The 18,423-nt window shown below is 44.8% G+C and overlaps 1 protein-coding gene across 2 annotated transcripts in view; it reads right to left on the reverse strand.

Annotated features, from left to right (window-relative positions):
• Positions 1–18,423, reverse strand: part of LOC134341373 (RAS guanyl-releasing protein 2) — a 53,424-nt gene that overhangs the window by 26,587 nt on the left and 8,414 nt on the right. The window contains exons 2-5 of one of the 2 annotated variants that reach the window (XM_063039224.1): positions 18,338–18,403; positions 16,431–16,562; positions 15,551–15,701; positions 3,267–3,440 (exon numbers count right to left, since the gene is read on the reverse strand). In XM_063039224.1, the coding sequence (XP_062895294.1) occupies positions 3,267–3,440; positions 15,551–15,701; positions 16,431–16,562; positions 18,338–18,403 (523 nt within the window). Of the gene's footprint in view, positions 1–3,266; positions 3,441–15,550; positions 15,702–16,430; positions 16,563–18,337; positions 18,419–18,423 lie in introns of those variants that run through there. The other variant, XM_063039223.1, reaches the window with a different exon arrangement.

Consider the following 18,423-nt stretch of genomic DNA (forward strand, 5'->3'; position numbering starts at 1 on the left):
TAGTAGACATCAGTGGATAAGCTGTCTCCAGAGACAGAGACAGAAAGATCTAGAAAGGGGAGGGAGGTGTCGGAAATGGACCAGGTAAACTTGAGGGCAGGGTGAAAGTTGGAGGCAAAGTTAATAAAGTCAACGAGTTCTGCATGCGTGCAGGAAGCAGCGCCAATGCAGTCGTCGATGTAGCGAAGGAAAAGTGGGGGACAGATACCAGAATAGGCACGGAACATAGATTGTTCCACAAACCCAACAAAAAGGCAGGCATAGCTAGGACCCATACGGGTGCCCATAGCTACACCTTTAGTTTGGAGGAAATGGGAGGAGCAAAAGGAGAAATTATTAAGAGTAAGGACTAATTCTGCTAGACGGAGCAGAGTGGTGGTAGAGGGGAACTGATTAGGTCTGGAATCCAAAAAGAAGCGTAGAGCTTTGAGACCTTCCTGATGGGGGATGGAAGTATATAGGGACTGGACATCCATGGTGAAAATAAAGCGGTGGGGGCCAGGGAACTTAAAATCATCGAAAAGTTTAAGAGCGTGATAAGTGTCACGAACATAGGTCGGAAGGGATTGAACAAGGGGTGATAAAACAGTGTCGAGGTATGCAGAAACGAGTTCGGTGGGGCAGGAGCAAGCTGAGACAATAGGTCGGCCAGGACAGGCAGGTTTGTGGATCTTGGGTAGGAGGTAGAAACGGGAAGTGCGGGGTGTGGGAACTATAAGGTTGGTAGCAGTGGATGGGAGATCCCCTGAGCGGATAAAGTCGTTGATAGTGTGGGAGACAATGGCCTGGTGCTCCTTAGTGGGGTCACGATCGAGGGGTAAATAAGAGGAGGTATCCGCGAGTTGTCGCTGTGCCTCGGCAAGGTAGAGGTCAGTACGCCAGACTACAACAGCACCCCCCTTATCAGCGGGTTTAATAATAATGTTAGGATTAGTGCGGAGGGAGCGGAGAGCAGAGCGTTCCGAAGGAGTGAGGTTGGAATGGGGACAAGGTGCGGTGAAGTCGAGACGGTTGATGTCCCGTCGGCAGTTGGCAATAAAGAGATCCAGAGCAGGCAGAAGACCAGAGCGGGGTGTCCATGAAGAAGAGGAGGGTTGAAGACGGGAGAAGGGGTCATCGGTGGGGGTGGAAGAGTCCTTGCCGAAGAAGTAGGCTCGGAGACGGAGACGGCGGAAGAAAAGTTTCGCATCATGGCGAACACGGAACTCGCTGAGGTGTGGGCGAAGGGGGACAAGCGTGAGGCCCTTACTGAGGACAGAGCGCTCTGCCTCCGACAGTTGAAGGTCGGAGGGGATGGTAAAGACCCGGCACGGATGAGAGCTGGGATCAGAGGGGGGAGGGGGGAGGCTGGGGGTGTCAATGGAGAGGGGAGGGTTGGGGTGAGAGGAAGATGGAGCCTCTGAGGGCCCAGGAGTTGACGGTGGGATCTGAGGAAGACGGGGCTGCGGAGTGGTGGTGGGGGAAGGGGAGACGGGAGTCACAACAGCAGCACATAAAGACCCGGCCTGGAGTTCAAGGCTGGAGTCGCAGTTGGTGGTTGCGCGATCGCTTTGAATGTCTCCATGGTCGTTGCTGGAGTCCGGGTTTTGAATATGTCCTGAGGTGTTGGAGCCGCCGAGATCAATGGCAAGAGCCGCAATTGAAAGTTCATGCCTGCTAGCGTCGGGGCCGGCAGGCTCTGGAGTCCGTAGATGTAAGATCTTGCGATCTTTGCCTAACATGACAAAGTCAAAAAAACGGCGATTGCAGGCGTGGATCCGACGGAGGATGAAATAGCGGGTAGGACCATTACAGACGGCGAAGAAAGTGTCCCGAAGGTGTGGGAGGGTCTGGGATAGGGACACCAAGTACCTCCTCATGGCGGAGAGCGTCGCCTTCAGAGCTTGACGGGAGAAGCGGCGAGAGGCAGAGTCAATGAAATGTGAGTACCTGGGATCCTCAGAAGGTCCAAATTGAGAGGCTTGGAAACGAATCCTAAAGCCAACTGGAGTAAGTTGGCGACGGAGGCACGTTCCAAGAAAGGATACATGGCTGTGATAGCGAGTATTGTGTACACGTTCTGGTCACCATGTCATCGGAATGATGTGGAGGCTTTGGAGAGGGTGAAGGAAAGGTTCACCAGGATGTTGCCTTGATAAAAGATTATTAACTATAAAGAGGGGTTGTTTTCTCTGGAGCGTTAAGAAGCTGAGAAATGATGTGATATGGATATAAAATAATGGGTGGAAATGTCAAATACCAGACGGCATAGCTTTTAGGTTAGGGGTGGAGATCTACATGGTAATTTCTTGTTTCACAGACAGGTGGTAGGTGTCTGAAATGTGCTGACAGGGAGGTGCTGTAAGCAGATTTGATAGCAATGTTTAAGAGGTATTTAGATAGACACATGAACAGGCATGGAATAGAGGGATATTCACCAGGTGCAGGCAGATGTGCAGTTTAAATTAGCATTATGGTCAGCACAGATATCATGAGCCAAAAAGTCTGTTTCTGTCTATGTTCTACAGTATGTCTGTCTCCAGCCAGAGTTCGCATCTCCAGGAACATCAATGTATGAATTTCACAGCTTGCCAAACACTCGAAGAAGGGCTGAAATCTCTGCCTTGTTTTCAGCGCATAGAACACAGATTCCTTCAGGCCATAAAAATGGGAGACGTCCCTGGAGATCATGGACCATTTATAAGCCTGTTGCTCACACTGTTCTGTGTAGCACCCTCCACCCCCGGTCGCAGTGGAAAGGGTGTCCTACACAGAGAGATCTCGAAGTGGGTGCTCACTCGCTTCTCCACCAGATGGCAGGCACGGGTAAGGTCCCAATGCAAAGGGAAAGCTCTCCTGCACACAGAAACCTGCATCTGGCCAGTTAAGCCTGCTCCACCGTTCAATAAGAACGTAAGGACTGTGAGCAGGAGTTGGCATATTTCACTGTATATTTCAATGTTTCGATGTAATGTGAAAAATAAAGCTAATCTTTGTCTATTATCTTTTGGATTACATAATAGCTATGGAAATGAATGGCTTACACAGAGTGGTACTCCACAGAAACTGGCCACCACATTCACACGTCTTATTTCTCAGTATTTCTTTAGAACCCATTTCCCAGTACAAATGGATCTTATCTTCGTGAATTCAAAGTTAAAAATCACACAAGCTCTCATATCATGAGTGTTCCCTCCAGTAGATTCACACAAATCCACTCTGAACCTCTGCAGCTTCAGCCTGGGCATTGTGGTGAGGCTGGTCCACCCCATCCCAACGACACCTACCTGGGCCATGTGGACAAACTTGGTGATGACCTCAGCTCTCTGCTGTGGAGTGTGCATGCTCAGAACCATCATTTGCACCCACTGGGAGACACTGTTAAAGAGACTGATGAACCGCTCAAGGATGGGATTGTCCTTGGTACAGCCGTGCTTTGCAAAACTGTGAAAATCCTGGAACTGTGCAGGGAATGGAGAGAGAGTAGAGAGTCAGTCAGGAATGAGAGGAATACATTATGCCGATACAGATACAGGGACGGAGAGAGAGTAGAGAGTCAGGAAAGGGGAATACATTGTACAGATTAAAATCTTACTCTTCCTCATGAATTTACTGGAAATAATGTGTCTAAATTAATTTATGGTGCTGTGGAATATCAGTTAGTGAGTTGCTGTTATTAAGATGACAAGTACTGGTTAAAATATACACATCAAAGTGTTAATCTGATATCTTCAATGTAATTAAATGCCTCATGCTCCTTTACAACACTGTTATCAATGCAATATTCAATTTAGGGTGGTTTTAGTGCAGAGGTGCATTCACCAAAATGCTCCCAGATATTTATCTTTTGACTGATTCACCAAAAGAATACCAGATATTTATCTTGTGATAACTTCACTGAAAGGGTCCCAGGTATTTATCTTATGACAGATTCACCAAAGGGGTCTCAGATACTTATCTTTTGACAGATTCAGCAAAAGGGTGTCAGTTACTTATTTTTCAAGATTTTGGACATTTTGTTTCTGCAATATGAAAGTTTCTCTGTTCACAGAGGTTGCTTAATCTGTTCATCCTGGCATTTTCCATTTCTATTTTAGATTTCCAACACCTAGAGTGTTTTTTTGATTTCCTATTCCTCCTACAAAGTGGATTCATCATATGATAATCTGTCTGTCCTTTGTAAATTCTGTGACTTAACCTATTTTCATTTCTTTCATGCCCTCCTCAAAACAAATCTTTGTTGTATCAGCGACCTTGGAATTTCTTGAGTTTTCTGGGCAGCTTCACATTGCTTGATACTTCCGTATCACAGAGTGCAGTAAGTGGAGAGCTGATGCTCCCTGTCCGTTTTGGAGTCCAGAAAACTGAAGATTGTGCTGATGCAACTTCCTTGTCCCAAACTAAAGGCAGGACTTTGGACCATATGCTGAATATATTCCCTGTCCCTTGTCAGAACTACTTTTGCTCCCATCGATTTGCCAGCAACTGCTCCTCCAGCACCCAATGTCTATTTTAAGGTATGACTGCAGTCTCGGCAGTCCAGAGTCAGAATACAGCGAATTCAAAGTTCAGAGTCCAAAGTTCAAGTTCAAAATAAAATGATCAAAGTACGTATATGGTACCACAGAGCACCTTGTGATTACATTTCTTTTAGGCATTCACCATTGCAGAGTAGGAAAAGCTCCAAAATCTATCTGTAAAGCAAAAAACTTTTACTATTGATTTAATATTTTGGAAGAAGTCAAAGTTCACTCATAGTTTGGCCCTTGAAGTTCAGTGACAGGTCCAAGCTGTCCCTTTTAACTGGCAAAACGAAAATACTTCTTATGGAACAGCAGAAAATATTGTCCTACTGTGTTCTCATCATGCCTTCTAAAATGGGAAACAGGATTTTTTTTGGTACAGAGATAGCAAGGGAGCAGCACAAATTGATGATGCTCATTGGTATTGAAACGGCTTTTGGTTTATTTTACCTCTTCCGGCCTCATTTTCAGGTGTGAGTTGACAACTTTCACATTGCAAGTGGCGTTTGACTACAGAAAACCAGGTAACTTGCTAACAACTCACTTACTTGTCCAGGTGCGCCAACTTACAAACACTTCACAACAAAGGAAGTACATCTGTGAAATGTGTTCTCTGTACACTGCAGGAAGTCTGACAAAAGAAATCGGCCACAGTAACTTACCACAGATAGCAGTGTGCTCTTGACCAGATACCGTTATCTGCTTTTGTCAGGAGAACAGAAGGTGCCAGGAAACTCAGCAGGTCAGGCAGTATTTGTGAGAAAGTACAGTCAACTTTTCAAATCAAAGGCCCATCAGAATCGGGGAGAGAAGGCACGGTAGCAGGCATGGCGTGGGAGAGCAATGGGTGGAACGCAGAGAATGTCTGCCGCAGGGTAAAATAACAAGACCATTAAATAGACAGAGTATGATATTGTGTAGTCTGGGTAGTGATGGCTCATCTAACCCAGAGAGCAATACCAGTGGATAAGAATATGCAAATTAAATAGCAAAACCGAATGGTCAATGCTGATAAAAACAGAGAGAGAGAGAGAGAGACAGAGAGAGAGAGAGTGACCTCAAGTTGGAGAATTTAGCATGGAATCCTGCAGACTGCAACATACTCCAGCAAATGTGGACCACACTGTAAGAGGTGGCTTTAGAAATTGTGGACGCATTGGTAATCATTTTCCAATGTTCTATAGATTCAGGATCAGTTCCTCTGGATTGGAGGGTGGCTAATGTTATCCCACTTTTCAAGAAAGGAGGGAGAGAGAAAACGGGGAATTATAGACCGGTTAGCCTGACGTCGGTGGTGGGAAAGATGCTGGAGTCAATTATAAAAGATGAAATTATGACACATCTGGATGGCAGTAACAGGATAGGTCTGAGTCAGCATGGATTTACGAAGGGGAAATTGTGCTTGACTAATCTTCTGGAATTTTTTGAGGATGTAACTATGAAAATGGACAAGGGAGAGCCAGTGGATGTAGTGTACCTAGACTTTCAGAAAGCCTTTGATAAAGTCCCACATAGGAGATTAGTGGGCAAAATTAGGGCACATGGTATTGGGGGTAGGGTACTGACATGGATTGAAAGTTGGCTGGCTGACAGGAAACAAAGAGTAGCGATTAACGGGTCCCTTTCGGAATGGCAGGCGGTGACCAGTGGGGTACCACGGGTTCAGTGCTGGGACCACAGCTGTTTACAACATACATTAATGATTTAGATGAAGGGATTAAAAGTAACATTAGCAAATTTGCAGATGGCACAAAGCTGGGTGGTAGTGTGAAATGTGAGGAGGATGTTATGAGAATGCAGGGTGACTTGGACAGGCTGGGTGAGTGGGCAGATGCATGGCAGATGCAGCTTAATGTGGATAAATGTGAGGTTATTCACTTTGGTAGTAAGAACAGCAAGGCAGATTATTATCTAAATGGAGTCAAGTTAGGAAAAGGGGAGGTACAACGAGATCTAGGTGTTCTTGTACGTCAGTCACAGAAAGCAAGCATGCAAGTACAGCAGGCAGTGAAGAAAGCTAATGGCATGCTGGCCTTCATAACAAGGGGAATTGAGTATAGGAGCAAAGAGGTCCTTCTGCAGCTGTACAGGGCCCTGGTGAGACCACACCTGGAGTACTGTGTGCAGTTTTGGTCTCCAAATTTGAGGAAGGACATTCTTGCTATTGAGGGAGTGCAGCGTAGGTTCACAAGGTTAATTCCTGGGATGCTGGGACTGTCATATGTTGAAATATTGGAGCGACTGGGCTTGTATAGACTGGAATTTAGAAGGATGAGAGGGGATCTGATTGAAACTTATAAGATTATTAAGGGATTGGACACGCTAGAGGCAGGAAACATGTTCCCGCTGATGGGTGAGTCCAGAACCAGAGGCCACAGTTTAAGAATAAGGGGTAGGCCATTTAAAACGGAGTTGAGGAAAAACTTTTTCACCCAGAGAGTGGTGGATATGTAGAATGCTCTGCCCCAGAAGGCAGTGGAGGCCAAATCTCTGGATGTTTTCAAGAAAGAGATAGTATAGAGCTCTTAAAGATAGCGGAATCAAAGGTTATGGGGATAAGGCAGGAACTGGATACTGATAGTGGATGATCATCCATGATCACAGTGAATTGTGGTGCTGGCTCGAAGGGCCGAATGGCCTATTCCTGCACCTATTGTCTATAGTCTACTGTCTGTAAGAGTTCAGGAGGCCACAGACCCATTTGGTCAGATTGGGAATAGGGTGGGGAATTACAGAGGGCAGCCAACCAAAAGCTCTGGGTCACTCTTGAAGACTTAACAATAGTACCCGTCAAAATAAAATGTGGGTTTGGGAGTATTGGGAATATTGGCCCCTGTGAGAATTCACCAATATATTTAAGGAATAATTTACACCCTCCAGCAGAGGCTGCTTGGTGGGAATTGAAGTCTCGATGGTTGCAGCGTGGCGTTTACAATCGAAATCCAGGTGACAGTTCTGAGAGCGGGGAATGAACCGATGTTTGTCTGCTGCAGCAGACTTGGGGGCAATTTGAAGCAACAGAACTGAGCCGAGGCAGAGTCGAGTGGCCGAGGGCCCAGGCCCGAAAGCAAGAAGCAAGCCGAGGTTTGGCACTGGTAGAACTGGAAAGGTCGGATACGGGCCAAACTGAGTCAGCACAGCCCAGTGCTGAGAGCTTCTCAAACGGCTGGACCCGGGTCCAAGAACCTGCTGTCTGGCCAATTTAAGCGTCAGGCCAGATTGAAAAGGACTAGGTGCCAGGGCTGCAGCAGAGGGAGGCCACTGTTTGTGAGGTTCACTTCTCTCTGCACTGAACCGAGGCTGTCGCCTGCGGCTAATGGACTCCCGGATCAGCTTCATGGTTGTGGACTCACTTTCAGGAACTTCTGTTCTGAATGTCATTGTTTACTTTCATTATTTGCAAGATTTGATTTTTTTCTGTAAATTGAGTGTTTGATGGTCTTTTTTTTAATGGGTTCTATTGTTTTGTGGCTGCCTGTAAGGAGACGAATCTCAAAGTTGTATATAGTAGACATACTGACTGTCTGGTATGGAGGGGCTACTGCACAGGACTGAAAGAAGCTGCAGAAGGTTGTAAATCTAGTCAGCTCCATCTTGGGCACTAGCCTACAAAGTACACAGGACATCTTCAGGGAGCGGTGTCTCAGAAAGGCAGCGTCCATTATTAAGAACCTCCAGCACCCAGGGCATGCCCTTTTCTCACTGTTACCATTAGGTAGGGGGTACAGAAGCCTGAAGGCACACACTCGGTGATACAGGAACAGCTTCTTCCCCTCCACCATCTGATTCCCAAATGCCATCAGTCTGCATCTTATTCCCAAATGGGCATTGAACCCTTGGACACTACCTCACTTTTTTTTTAATATAGTATTTCTGTTTTTTGCACTTTAAAAAAAAATCTATTCAATGTACATATACTGTAATTAATTTACTTATTTATATATTATTATTATTTCATTTATTATCTATTATTATTTTTTTTAAATTCTATATTATTGCATTGAACTGCTGCTGCTAAGTTAACAGATTTCACGACACATGCCGGTGATAATAAACCTGATTCTGACTCTGATATAGCATTGATTCTCCTTTACCAGAGCATTGGAGAGGGATAGGAACAGACAAGATAGGAAAGCATTTAATTGGAATAAGGGGAAATATGAAACTATCAGGCAGGGACTTGGAAGCATAAGTTGGGAATAGATGTTTTCAGGGAAATGTGGCAAATGTTCAGGGGATATTTGCATGGAGCTCTTCATAGGTACGTTCCAACGAGACAGGGAAAGGATAGTAGAGTACAGGAACCGTGGTGTACAAAGGCTGTTGAAAATCTAGTTAAGAAAAGAAAACCTTATGAAAGGTTCGAAAAAAGTAGGTAATGCTAGAGATCTAGAAGATTATAAGGCTAGCTGGAAGGAGTTTAAGAATGAAATTAGGAGAGCCAGAAGGAGCCTTGGTGAGCAGGATTAAGGAAAACCCCAAGGCATTCCACGTGTATGTGAAGAGCAAGAGGATAAGACGTAAGAGAATAGGACCAATCAAATGTGATAGTGTATGAAACCAGAGGAGATAGCAGAGGTACTTAATAAATACTTCACTTCAGTATTCACTACGGAAAAGGATCTTGGCAACTGTAGGGATGAATTACAGTGGATTGAAAAGCTTGAGCATATAGACATTAAGAAAGAGGATGAAATGAACCCCAGGCTACTGTGGGAAGCGAGGGAGGAGATGGCTGAGCCTCTGGCGATGATCTTTGCATCATCACTGGGGATGGGAGAGGTTCCGGAGGATTGGAGGTTTGCAGATATTGTTCCCTTATTCAAGAAAGGGAGTAGATAGCCCAGGAAATTATAGACCAGTGGTTGATAAGTTGATGGAGAAGATCCTGAGAGGCAAGATTTATGAACATTTGGAGAGGCATAATATGATTAGGAATAGTCAGCATGGCTTTGTCAAAGGTAGGTTGTGCCTAGAAGTCTGGTTGAATTTTTTGAGAATGTGACTAAACACGTTGATGAAGGTAGAGCTGTAGATGTAGTGTACATGGATTTCAGCAAGACATTTGATTAGGTACTCCATGCAAGGCTGATTGAGAAAGTAAGGAGGCATGAGATCCAAGGGGACCTTGCTTTGTGGATCAGTAATTGGCTTTCCCACAGGAGGCAAAGAGTAGTTGTAGACAGGTCATATTCTGTAGTAGCATGCCTCAGGGATCTGTTCTGGGACCCCTTCTCTTTGTGATTTTTATAAATGACCTGGATGAGGAACTGGTGGGATGGGTTAGTAAATTTGCTGATGACACATAGGTTGGGTGTGTTGTGGATAGTGTGGAGGGCGGTCAGAGGTTACAGCGGGACATTGATAGGATGCAAAACTGGGCTGAGAAGTGGCAGATGGAGTTCAACCCAGATAAGTGTGAAGTGACACACATCAAATTTGCTAGTGAATGCAGCAGGCCAGGCAGCATCTCTAGGAAGAGGTACAGTTGACGTTTCGGGCCGAGGCCCTTCGTAAGGTTCATTTTGGTAGGTCAAATATGATGCCAGATTTGGGTCTTACCTTGTTTTTACAGAAACATAGAAAACCTACAGCACAATACAGGCCCTTCAGCCCATAAAGTTGTGCTGAATATGTCCCTACATTAGAAATTACTAGGCTTACCTATAGCCCTCTATTTTTCTAGGTTCCATGTACCTATCCAAAAGTCTCTTAAAAGACCCTGTCGTGAGAGGCCCCTTGGGTAAGAGTGACCATAATATGGTGGAATTCTTCATTAACATGGAGAGTGACGTAGTTAATTCAGAAACAAAGGTTCTGAACTTAAAGAGGGGTAACTTTGAAGGTATGAGACGTGAATTAGCTAAGATAGACTGGCAAATGACACTTCAAGGATTGACGGTGGATATGCAATGGCAGGCATTTAAAGGTTGCATGGATGAACTACAACAATTGTTCATCCCAGTTTGGCAAAAGAATAAATCAAGGAAGGTAGTGCACCCGTGGCTGACAAGAGAAATTAGGGATAGTATCAATTCCAAAGAAGTAGCATACAAATTAGCCAGAGAAAGTGGCTCACCTGAGGACTGGGAGAAATTCAGAGTTCAGCAGAGGAGGACAAAGGGCTTAATTAGGAAGGGGAAAAAAGATTATGAGAGAAAACTGGCAGAGAACATAAAAACGGACTGTAAAAGCTTTTATAGATATGTAAAAAGGAAAAGACTGATAAAGACAAATGTAGGTCCCCTGCAAACAGAAACAGGTGAATTGATTATGGGGAGCAAGGACATGGCAGACCAATTGAATAATTACTTTGGTTCTGTCTTCACTAAGGAGGACATAAATAATCTTCCAGAAATAGTAAGGGACAGAGGGTCCAGTGAGATGGAGGAACTGAGCGAAATACATGTTAGTAGGGAAGTGGTGTTAGGTAAATTGAAGGGATTGAAGGCAGATAAATCCCCAGGGCCAGATGGTCTGCATCCCAGAGTGCTTAAGGAAGTGGCCCAAGAAATAGTGGATGCATTAGTGATAATTTTTCAAAACTCGTTAGATTCTGGACTAGTTCCTGAGGATTGGAGGGTGGCTAATGTAACCCCACTTTTTAAAAAAGGAGGGAGAGAGAAACCGGGGAATTATAGGCCGGTTAGCCTAACGTCGGTGGTGGGGAAACTGCTGGAGTCAGTTATCAAGGATGTGATAACAGCACATTTGGAAAGCGGTGAAATGATCGGACAAAGTCAGCATGGATTTGTGAAAGGAAAATCATGTCTGACGAATCTCATAGAATTTTTTGAGGATGTAACTAGTAGAGTGGATAGGGGAGAACCAGTGGATGTGGTATATTTGGATTTTCAAAAGGCTTTTGACAAGGTCCCACATAGGAGATTAGTGTGCAAACTTAAAGCACTCGGTATTGGGGGTAAGGTATTGGTGTGGGTGGAGAATTGGTTAGCAGACAGGAAGCAAAGAGTGGGAATAAACGGGACCTTTTCAGAATGGCAGGCGGTGACTAGTGGGGTACCGCAAGGCTCAGTGCTGGGACCCCAGTTGTTTACAATATATATTAATGACTTGGATGAGGGAATTAAATGCAGCATCTCCAAGTTTGCGGATGACACAAAGCTGGGTGGCAGTGTTAGCAGTGAGGAGGATGCTAAGAGGATGCAGGGTGACTTGGATAGGTTGGGTGAGTGGGCAAACTCATGGCAGATGCAATTTAATGTGGATAAATGTGAAGTTATCCACTTTGGTGGCAAAAATAGGAAAACAGATTATTATCTGAATGGTGGCCGATTAGGAAAAGGGGAGGTGCAACGAGACCTGGGTGTCATTATACACCAGTCATTGAAAGTGGGCATGCAGGTACAGCAGGCAGTGAAAAAGGCGAACGGTATGCTGGCATTTATAGCGAGAGGATTGGAGTACAGGAGCAGGGAGGTACTACTGCAGTTGTACAAGGCCTTGGTGAGACCACACCTGGAGTATTGTGTGCAGTTTTGGTCCCCTAATCTGAGGAAAGACATCTTTGCCATAGAGGGAGTACAAAGAAGGTTCACCAGATTGATTCCTGGGATGGCAGGTCTTTCATATGAAGAAAGACTGGATGAACTGGGCTTGTACTCGTTGGAATTTAGAAGATTGAGGGGGGATCTGATTGAAACGTATAAGATCCTAAAGGGATTGGACAGGCTAGATGCGGGAAGATTGTTCCCGATGTTGGGGAGGTCTAGAACGAGGGGTCACAGTTTGAGGATAGAGGGGAAGCCTTTTAGGACCGAGGTTAGGAAAAACTTCTTCACACAGAGAGTGGTGAATCTGTGGAATTCTCTGCCACAGCAAACTGTTGAGGCCAGTTCATTAGCTATGTTTAAAAGGAAGTTAGATATGGCCCTTGTGGCTACAGGGGTCAGGGGGTATGGAGGGAAGGCTGGGTTCTGAGTTGGATGATCAGCCATGATCATAATAAATGGCGGTGCAGGCTCGAAGGGCCGAATGGCCTACTCCTGCACCTATTTTCTATGTTTCTATGTTTCTATGTATCCACCTCGACCATCGTTGCCAGCAGCCCATCCACGCACTCACCACTCTGAGTGAAAAACTTATCCCTGACATCTCCTCTGTACCTTCTCCCCAGCACCTTAAACCTGTGTCTTCTTGTGGCAGCCATTTCAGCCCTTGGAAAAAGCCTCTGACTATCCACACGATCAATGCCTCTCATCATCTTATACACCTCTACCAGGTCACCTCTCATCCTCCGTCGCTCCAAGGAGAAAAGGCTGAGTTCACTCAACCTATTCTCATAAAACATGCTCCCCAATCCAGGACGTCCTTGTGAATCTCCTCTGCACCCTTTCTATGGCTTCCACATCCTTCCTGTAGTGAGGCAACCAGAACTGAGCACAGTACTCCAAGTGGGGTCTGACTAGGGTCCTATATAGCTGCAACATTACCTCTTGGTTACTAAATTCAATTCCACGATTGATGAAGGCCAATACACCGTACGCCTTCTTAACCACAGAATCAACCTGCGCAGCTGCTTTGAGCATCCTATGGACTTGGACCCCAAGATCCCTCTGATCCTCCACACTGCCAAGAGTCTTACCATTAATACGATATTCTGTCATCATATTTGACCTACCAAAATGAACCACCTCACACTTATCTGGGTTGAACTCCATCTGCCACTTCTCAGCCCAGTTTTGCATCCTATCAATGTCCTGCTGTAACCTCTGACAGCCCTCCACACTATCCACAACACCCCCAACCTTTGTGTCATCAGTAAGCTCACTAACCCATCCCTTCACTTCTTCATAGTTGGAGCAAAGGAATCTGCAGAGAGAGCAGATCTGCTACTGTTAACTGGAGGAGATGTCATAGAGAAGTACGGCACAGAAACAGGCCCTTCAGCCCATCTAGTCCACGCCAAACCATTTAAACTGCCTACTCCCATCAACCTGCTCCGTGACCATGGCCTTCCACGTCCCTGCCATTTGTGTACCTTCTCTTAAACGTTGAATTTGAGCTTGTATGCACCACTTGCACTGGCAACGTTTTCCACACTCTCACAACCCTCTGAAGAACTTTCACCTCATGTTCCCTTTAAACCTTTATCCTTTCACCCTTAACACATAACTTCTCGTTGTAGTCCCACACAACATCAGCAGAAAAAGCTTGCCTGCATTTACCCTATCTATACCCCTCATAATTTTGTATACCTCTAACAAATCTCCTCTCAATCTTCTGCACTTCAAGGAATGAAGTCCTGACCTATTCATTCTTTCCTCATAACTCAGGTCCTCCAGTCCCGGCAACATCCTTGTAAATTTTCTCTGTACTCTTTCAATCTTATTTACATCTTTTCTGTAGCTAGGTGACCAAAACTGCACACAATACTCCAAGTTAGGTCTCACTAATGCCTTATCCAACTTCACCATAACATCCCATCTCCTGTACTCAGTACTTTGATTTATGAAGGCCAATGTGCCAAAAGCTTTCTTTACAACCCTATCCATGCAACACAGCAACAATACTTCATTAGGAGTTTGAAAAGATTTGGTATGTCAACAAATACACTTAAAAACTTCTATAGTTGTACCATCGAGAGCATTCTGACAGGCTGCATCACTGTCTGGTATGGAGGGGCTACTGCAAAGAAGCTGCAGAAGGTTGTAAATCTAGTCAGCTCCATCTTAGGCACTAGCCTACAAAGTACACAGGACATCTTCAGGGAGCAGTGTCTCAGAAAGGCAGCGTCCATTATTAAGGAACTCCAGCACCCAGGGCATGCCCTTTTCTCACTGTTACCATCAGGTAGGGGGTACAGAAGCCTGAAGGCACACACTCAGTGATTCAGGAACATCTTCTTCTCCTCTGCCATACGATTCCTAAATGGACGTTGAACCCTTGAACATTACCTCACTTTTTTAATATATATTATTTCTGTTTTTTGCACGATTTTTAATCTATTCAATATACGTATACAGTAATTGATTTGCTTGTTTATTTATTATTATTTTTTTCTATATTATGTATTGCATTGAACTGCTGCTGCTAAGTTAATAAATCTCACAAAACATGCTGGTGATAATAAACCTGATTCTGATTCTGATCACCTGTGACACTACATTCAATGAATTATGGACCTATATTCCCAGAATCCCAGATGAATTATGGACTTGTATTCCCAGGTGCCTTTGTAGATGCTGCGAAATTATAACAAAGCAATTAGGCAGAAGGGGGTTCTTTCTCAAGTTGAGCTGAGGCTCAGTGTCAGGATACATTTAAATCCAATTCCAATACATTGGTTAAAATCCCACTCCAGAGACTTGTATGTGAAAGTAGAGGTCAGCCACATTTTACAGATTCACTTAGAGATTCAGTGCGGAATAGATCCTTTCAGCCCTTCAATCCACACTGCCTAGCAACTCCCAACAATCCCAATTTAACCCCTAAACTAATCACAGGACAATTAATCTACTTGACGTGTTTTTGGACTGTGGGAGAAAACTGAGTCACCCAGAGAAAACCCACGCATTGCACAGGGACTTCGTGCAGAGGAAACCGGAATTGAACTCTGAATTCTGACACCCTGATCTGTAATAGCATCGTACTAACTGCTATGCTACAGTGGTGCCCAGGGTTAGCCTAACCTGGGTTAATTCCCGCTGCTGTTTGTAAGGAGGTTATACGTTCTCCTTGTGACTTCATGGGTAGCCTCCGGTTGCTCCAGTTTCCTCCCACATTCCAAGACATCCTGGTTAGTAGGTTAATTGCCCCAGGGGTGTAACTGGGTGGTGCAGACACATTGGGCTGGAAGAGCCTGTTACCATGCTGGGATATTTTTAAAACTTCTCGTACAAATACTCCTGCACTGACTGAGATATTGTGTTTCAGATGAGATGTTAAACTGATTGATGTGGCATGAAACCACAATGACATTTGCCTGGGTAACCTGTAATGTGATGGCACTGCCTCCATATCCACTCGGGATGTGCTGCTCCAGGTTAAAAAAAATTCCCAGACCTGGAAAAGAGATGGATTCTCACCAGGATCCGACAGAATGATCTGTATTCCAGATAGGTCAAGTGTTCGGCCAACTCCAAAGGTCCCAGATGGTCAAAAAATAGGGACATTTTCCTCTTCTTCTGTGTCACATGGTTGCGTTGTGTGATCTGCCTCTTCCACTCATATGAAGGTCTGTAACAGGACAACCAAAGAGATTGAATGTGGTGAAATCAGCCATATAGACTGCAGAACAAGAGACAACCATATCGGTAGCTCGCCCTACAGAGAGCCACTAAGATCCAGATTTATCAGACTCCACACACTGGAAATATTCTCCCTATTTCCTCAGCATTTGCTTCTCAACAAATGCACTTCCCCCAATTTCTTTAGTACCCAACCCCCAAAAGTATTCTCCCTCGATTCTGGCTGGAAACTTTCTCCCTAATTTCATTCCCTCATGCATCCCAGAAACTTTTTTACCCCAGTTTTTTGGGCGCCATGGTAGTGCGATGCTATTACAGTTTGGGCCGCTGGAGTTTGGCGTTCTCTCCCGATGTTCTCTATAATGACTTCCCCATGTCTTCCCCGTGAAATACGTGGGTTTTCTCCAGGTAATCTGGTTTCCTCCCACAGTCCAAAGTCATACTGGGCAGGTTAATTGGTCATTGTAAATTGTCCCGTGATTAGCTGAATGTTAAATTGGGGTTGTTGGGGGTTGCTGGGCGGAGTGGCTCCAAGGGCTAGAAGGGCCAAGTCAGCGCTGTATCTCTAAATAAGAATCAATTTCTGCTCTGGTCCCTCTAAGCAAACTTCCATTACTCCAGTCAAACATCTGAACATATTTTCATCTACTTACAAAGATTTCCCAACCACCCACCTGCAGTGACCTCCCAGAACACAACCTGCCCCATTTTTGCTTACACCTGGGAGATGTCCACCAACTGGCTGTGTCTCCGGTGTCCCTCCCGGCTTGCTGTTTCCTGGAGCTCTTTCACCTGCTCTGCCAGGCCACTGTCCAGGTTAAACTCTGCTGGGAACTCAGAAATCCAGAAACTACCAGGGCGGGAGAGAGTGAAGGGAAAGAGAAGGAAAAGGGAGGGGGCGGGAAGGAGAGAAGAGAAAAAGGCAACAGTGAGAAAATACATGTCTTGAGATGCAGACAGATCCCTTTATCCCAGCCCAGACCGGCAGATAGTATGGTGATAATTCAAATCGAGTGTCAGTGTGTGTTGTGTTGTAGGGGCCGTGGACACTGTCCTGTCACAGTTTAGGAGGGTCACAGATATGGTCCCATCAAAATCTGTACAGTACTGTGCAAACATCTTAGGCACCCTAGATCTTTTATATGGTTTCAGATGGTCTGCCCCCACAAAGGCTGTCTGGGATTGCCTGGAGAGACAGAAGCAAGTAAGACAGCCAAAGTCTGCAGAAGATCTGTGGCAAATTCTCCAAAATGCTTTGAACAACCACCCAGCCTATTTTATGATACTATAAGACCATCTTATGGTCTTATAAGATTTAGGAGCAGAAGTAGGCCATTCAGCCCATCGAGTCTGCTCTGCCATTCAATCATGGGCTGATCCACTTCATCCAGTCATTCCCACTCCCCTGCCTTCTCCCCATTCCCTTTAATGCCCTGGATAATCAAGAACGCATTTATCTCTGCCTTAAATACACCCAATGACTTGGCTTCCACAGCCGCTCATGGCAACAAATTCCACAGATTTATTACCCTCTGACTAACATAATTTCTCCGCATCTCAGTTCTAAAAGGACGTCTTTCAATCCTGAAGTCGTGCCCTCTTGTCCTAGACTCCCCTACCATGGGAAATAACTTTGCCATATCTAATCTGTTCAGGCCTTTTAACATCTGGAATGTTTCTATGAGTTTCTTTTAAAACTGCACAACAGTGTACCTCAGAGAATAGGTGCAGTTTTAAGGGCAAAGAGTGGTCACATCAAATATTGATTTGATTTAGTTTTTAGCATTTCCTGCTCTTTATAGTAAATTATTTTGATATTTAGAAACTTTTAATTTCATTATTTTTGAAAGCATCAAAGTTCAATGTAAAATTTATTATCAGAATACATACATGTCACCACATACAACTCTAAGATTCTTTTTCTGCGGACATACTCAGCAAATCTATAGAACAGTAACTGTAAACAGGATCGATGAACAACAAACTGTGCAATTGCAAATATAAATAAATAACAATAAATTATAAAATAACAAGACAAGAGAGTCCTTAACTGAGTGTAGTTATCCCCTTTTGTACAAAGCCTGGTGATTCAGGGGTCGCAACTGTTCTTCAATCTGGTGGTGCGAGCCCTGAGGCTTTTGTAACTTCTACCTGGTGACAGCAGCGAGAAAAGAGCATGGCCTGGCTGGTGAGAGTCTTTGATGATGGATGCTGCTTTTCTGCGGTAATGTTTCATGTAGGTGTGCTCAGTGGTTGGGAGAGTTTTACCCATGATGTACTGTGCCGAATCCAATACTTCTGTAGGATTTTCCACTCAAAAGCAGTGATGTTCCCATACCAGGCCATAGTGCAGCCAGTCAGCACACTTTCCACCACACATCTATAGAAGTTTGCCAAGGATTTTGATGACATGTTTCACTTTACAGAATGTTTTATATATATGCCTAAGACTTTTGCACAGTCCTGTTTGTGTGCGTGTACGTCTATGTGTTAGGGAAATGTGGTATGTTGGTGTATGTTGGAGTGCTGTTGCTCCTCCCTCACTCCCATTATTGTGTTGTCCTTCCAGAGAGTCCGACGTACACTCATGCTCACCGTTCTGCCGTGACTGAGTGTCAATCTTACCTGACCAGCTGACATATTTTAAGTTGAAGGATCTTTGATTGGGAACTGCCGGCATCACGATACGTGCTACAGTTAAGGAACAGTAG

This window comes from Mobula hypostoma (assembly GCF_963921235.1).
Source record: "Mobula hypostoma chromosome 30 unlocalized genomic scaffold, sMobHyp1.1 SUPER_30_unloc_5, whole genome shotgun sequence".
NCBI classification, from domain to species: Eukaryota; Metazoa; Chordata; class Chondrichthyes; order Myliobatiformes; family Myliobatidae; genus Mobula; species Mobula hypostoma.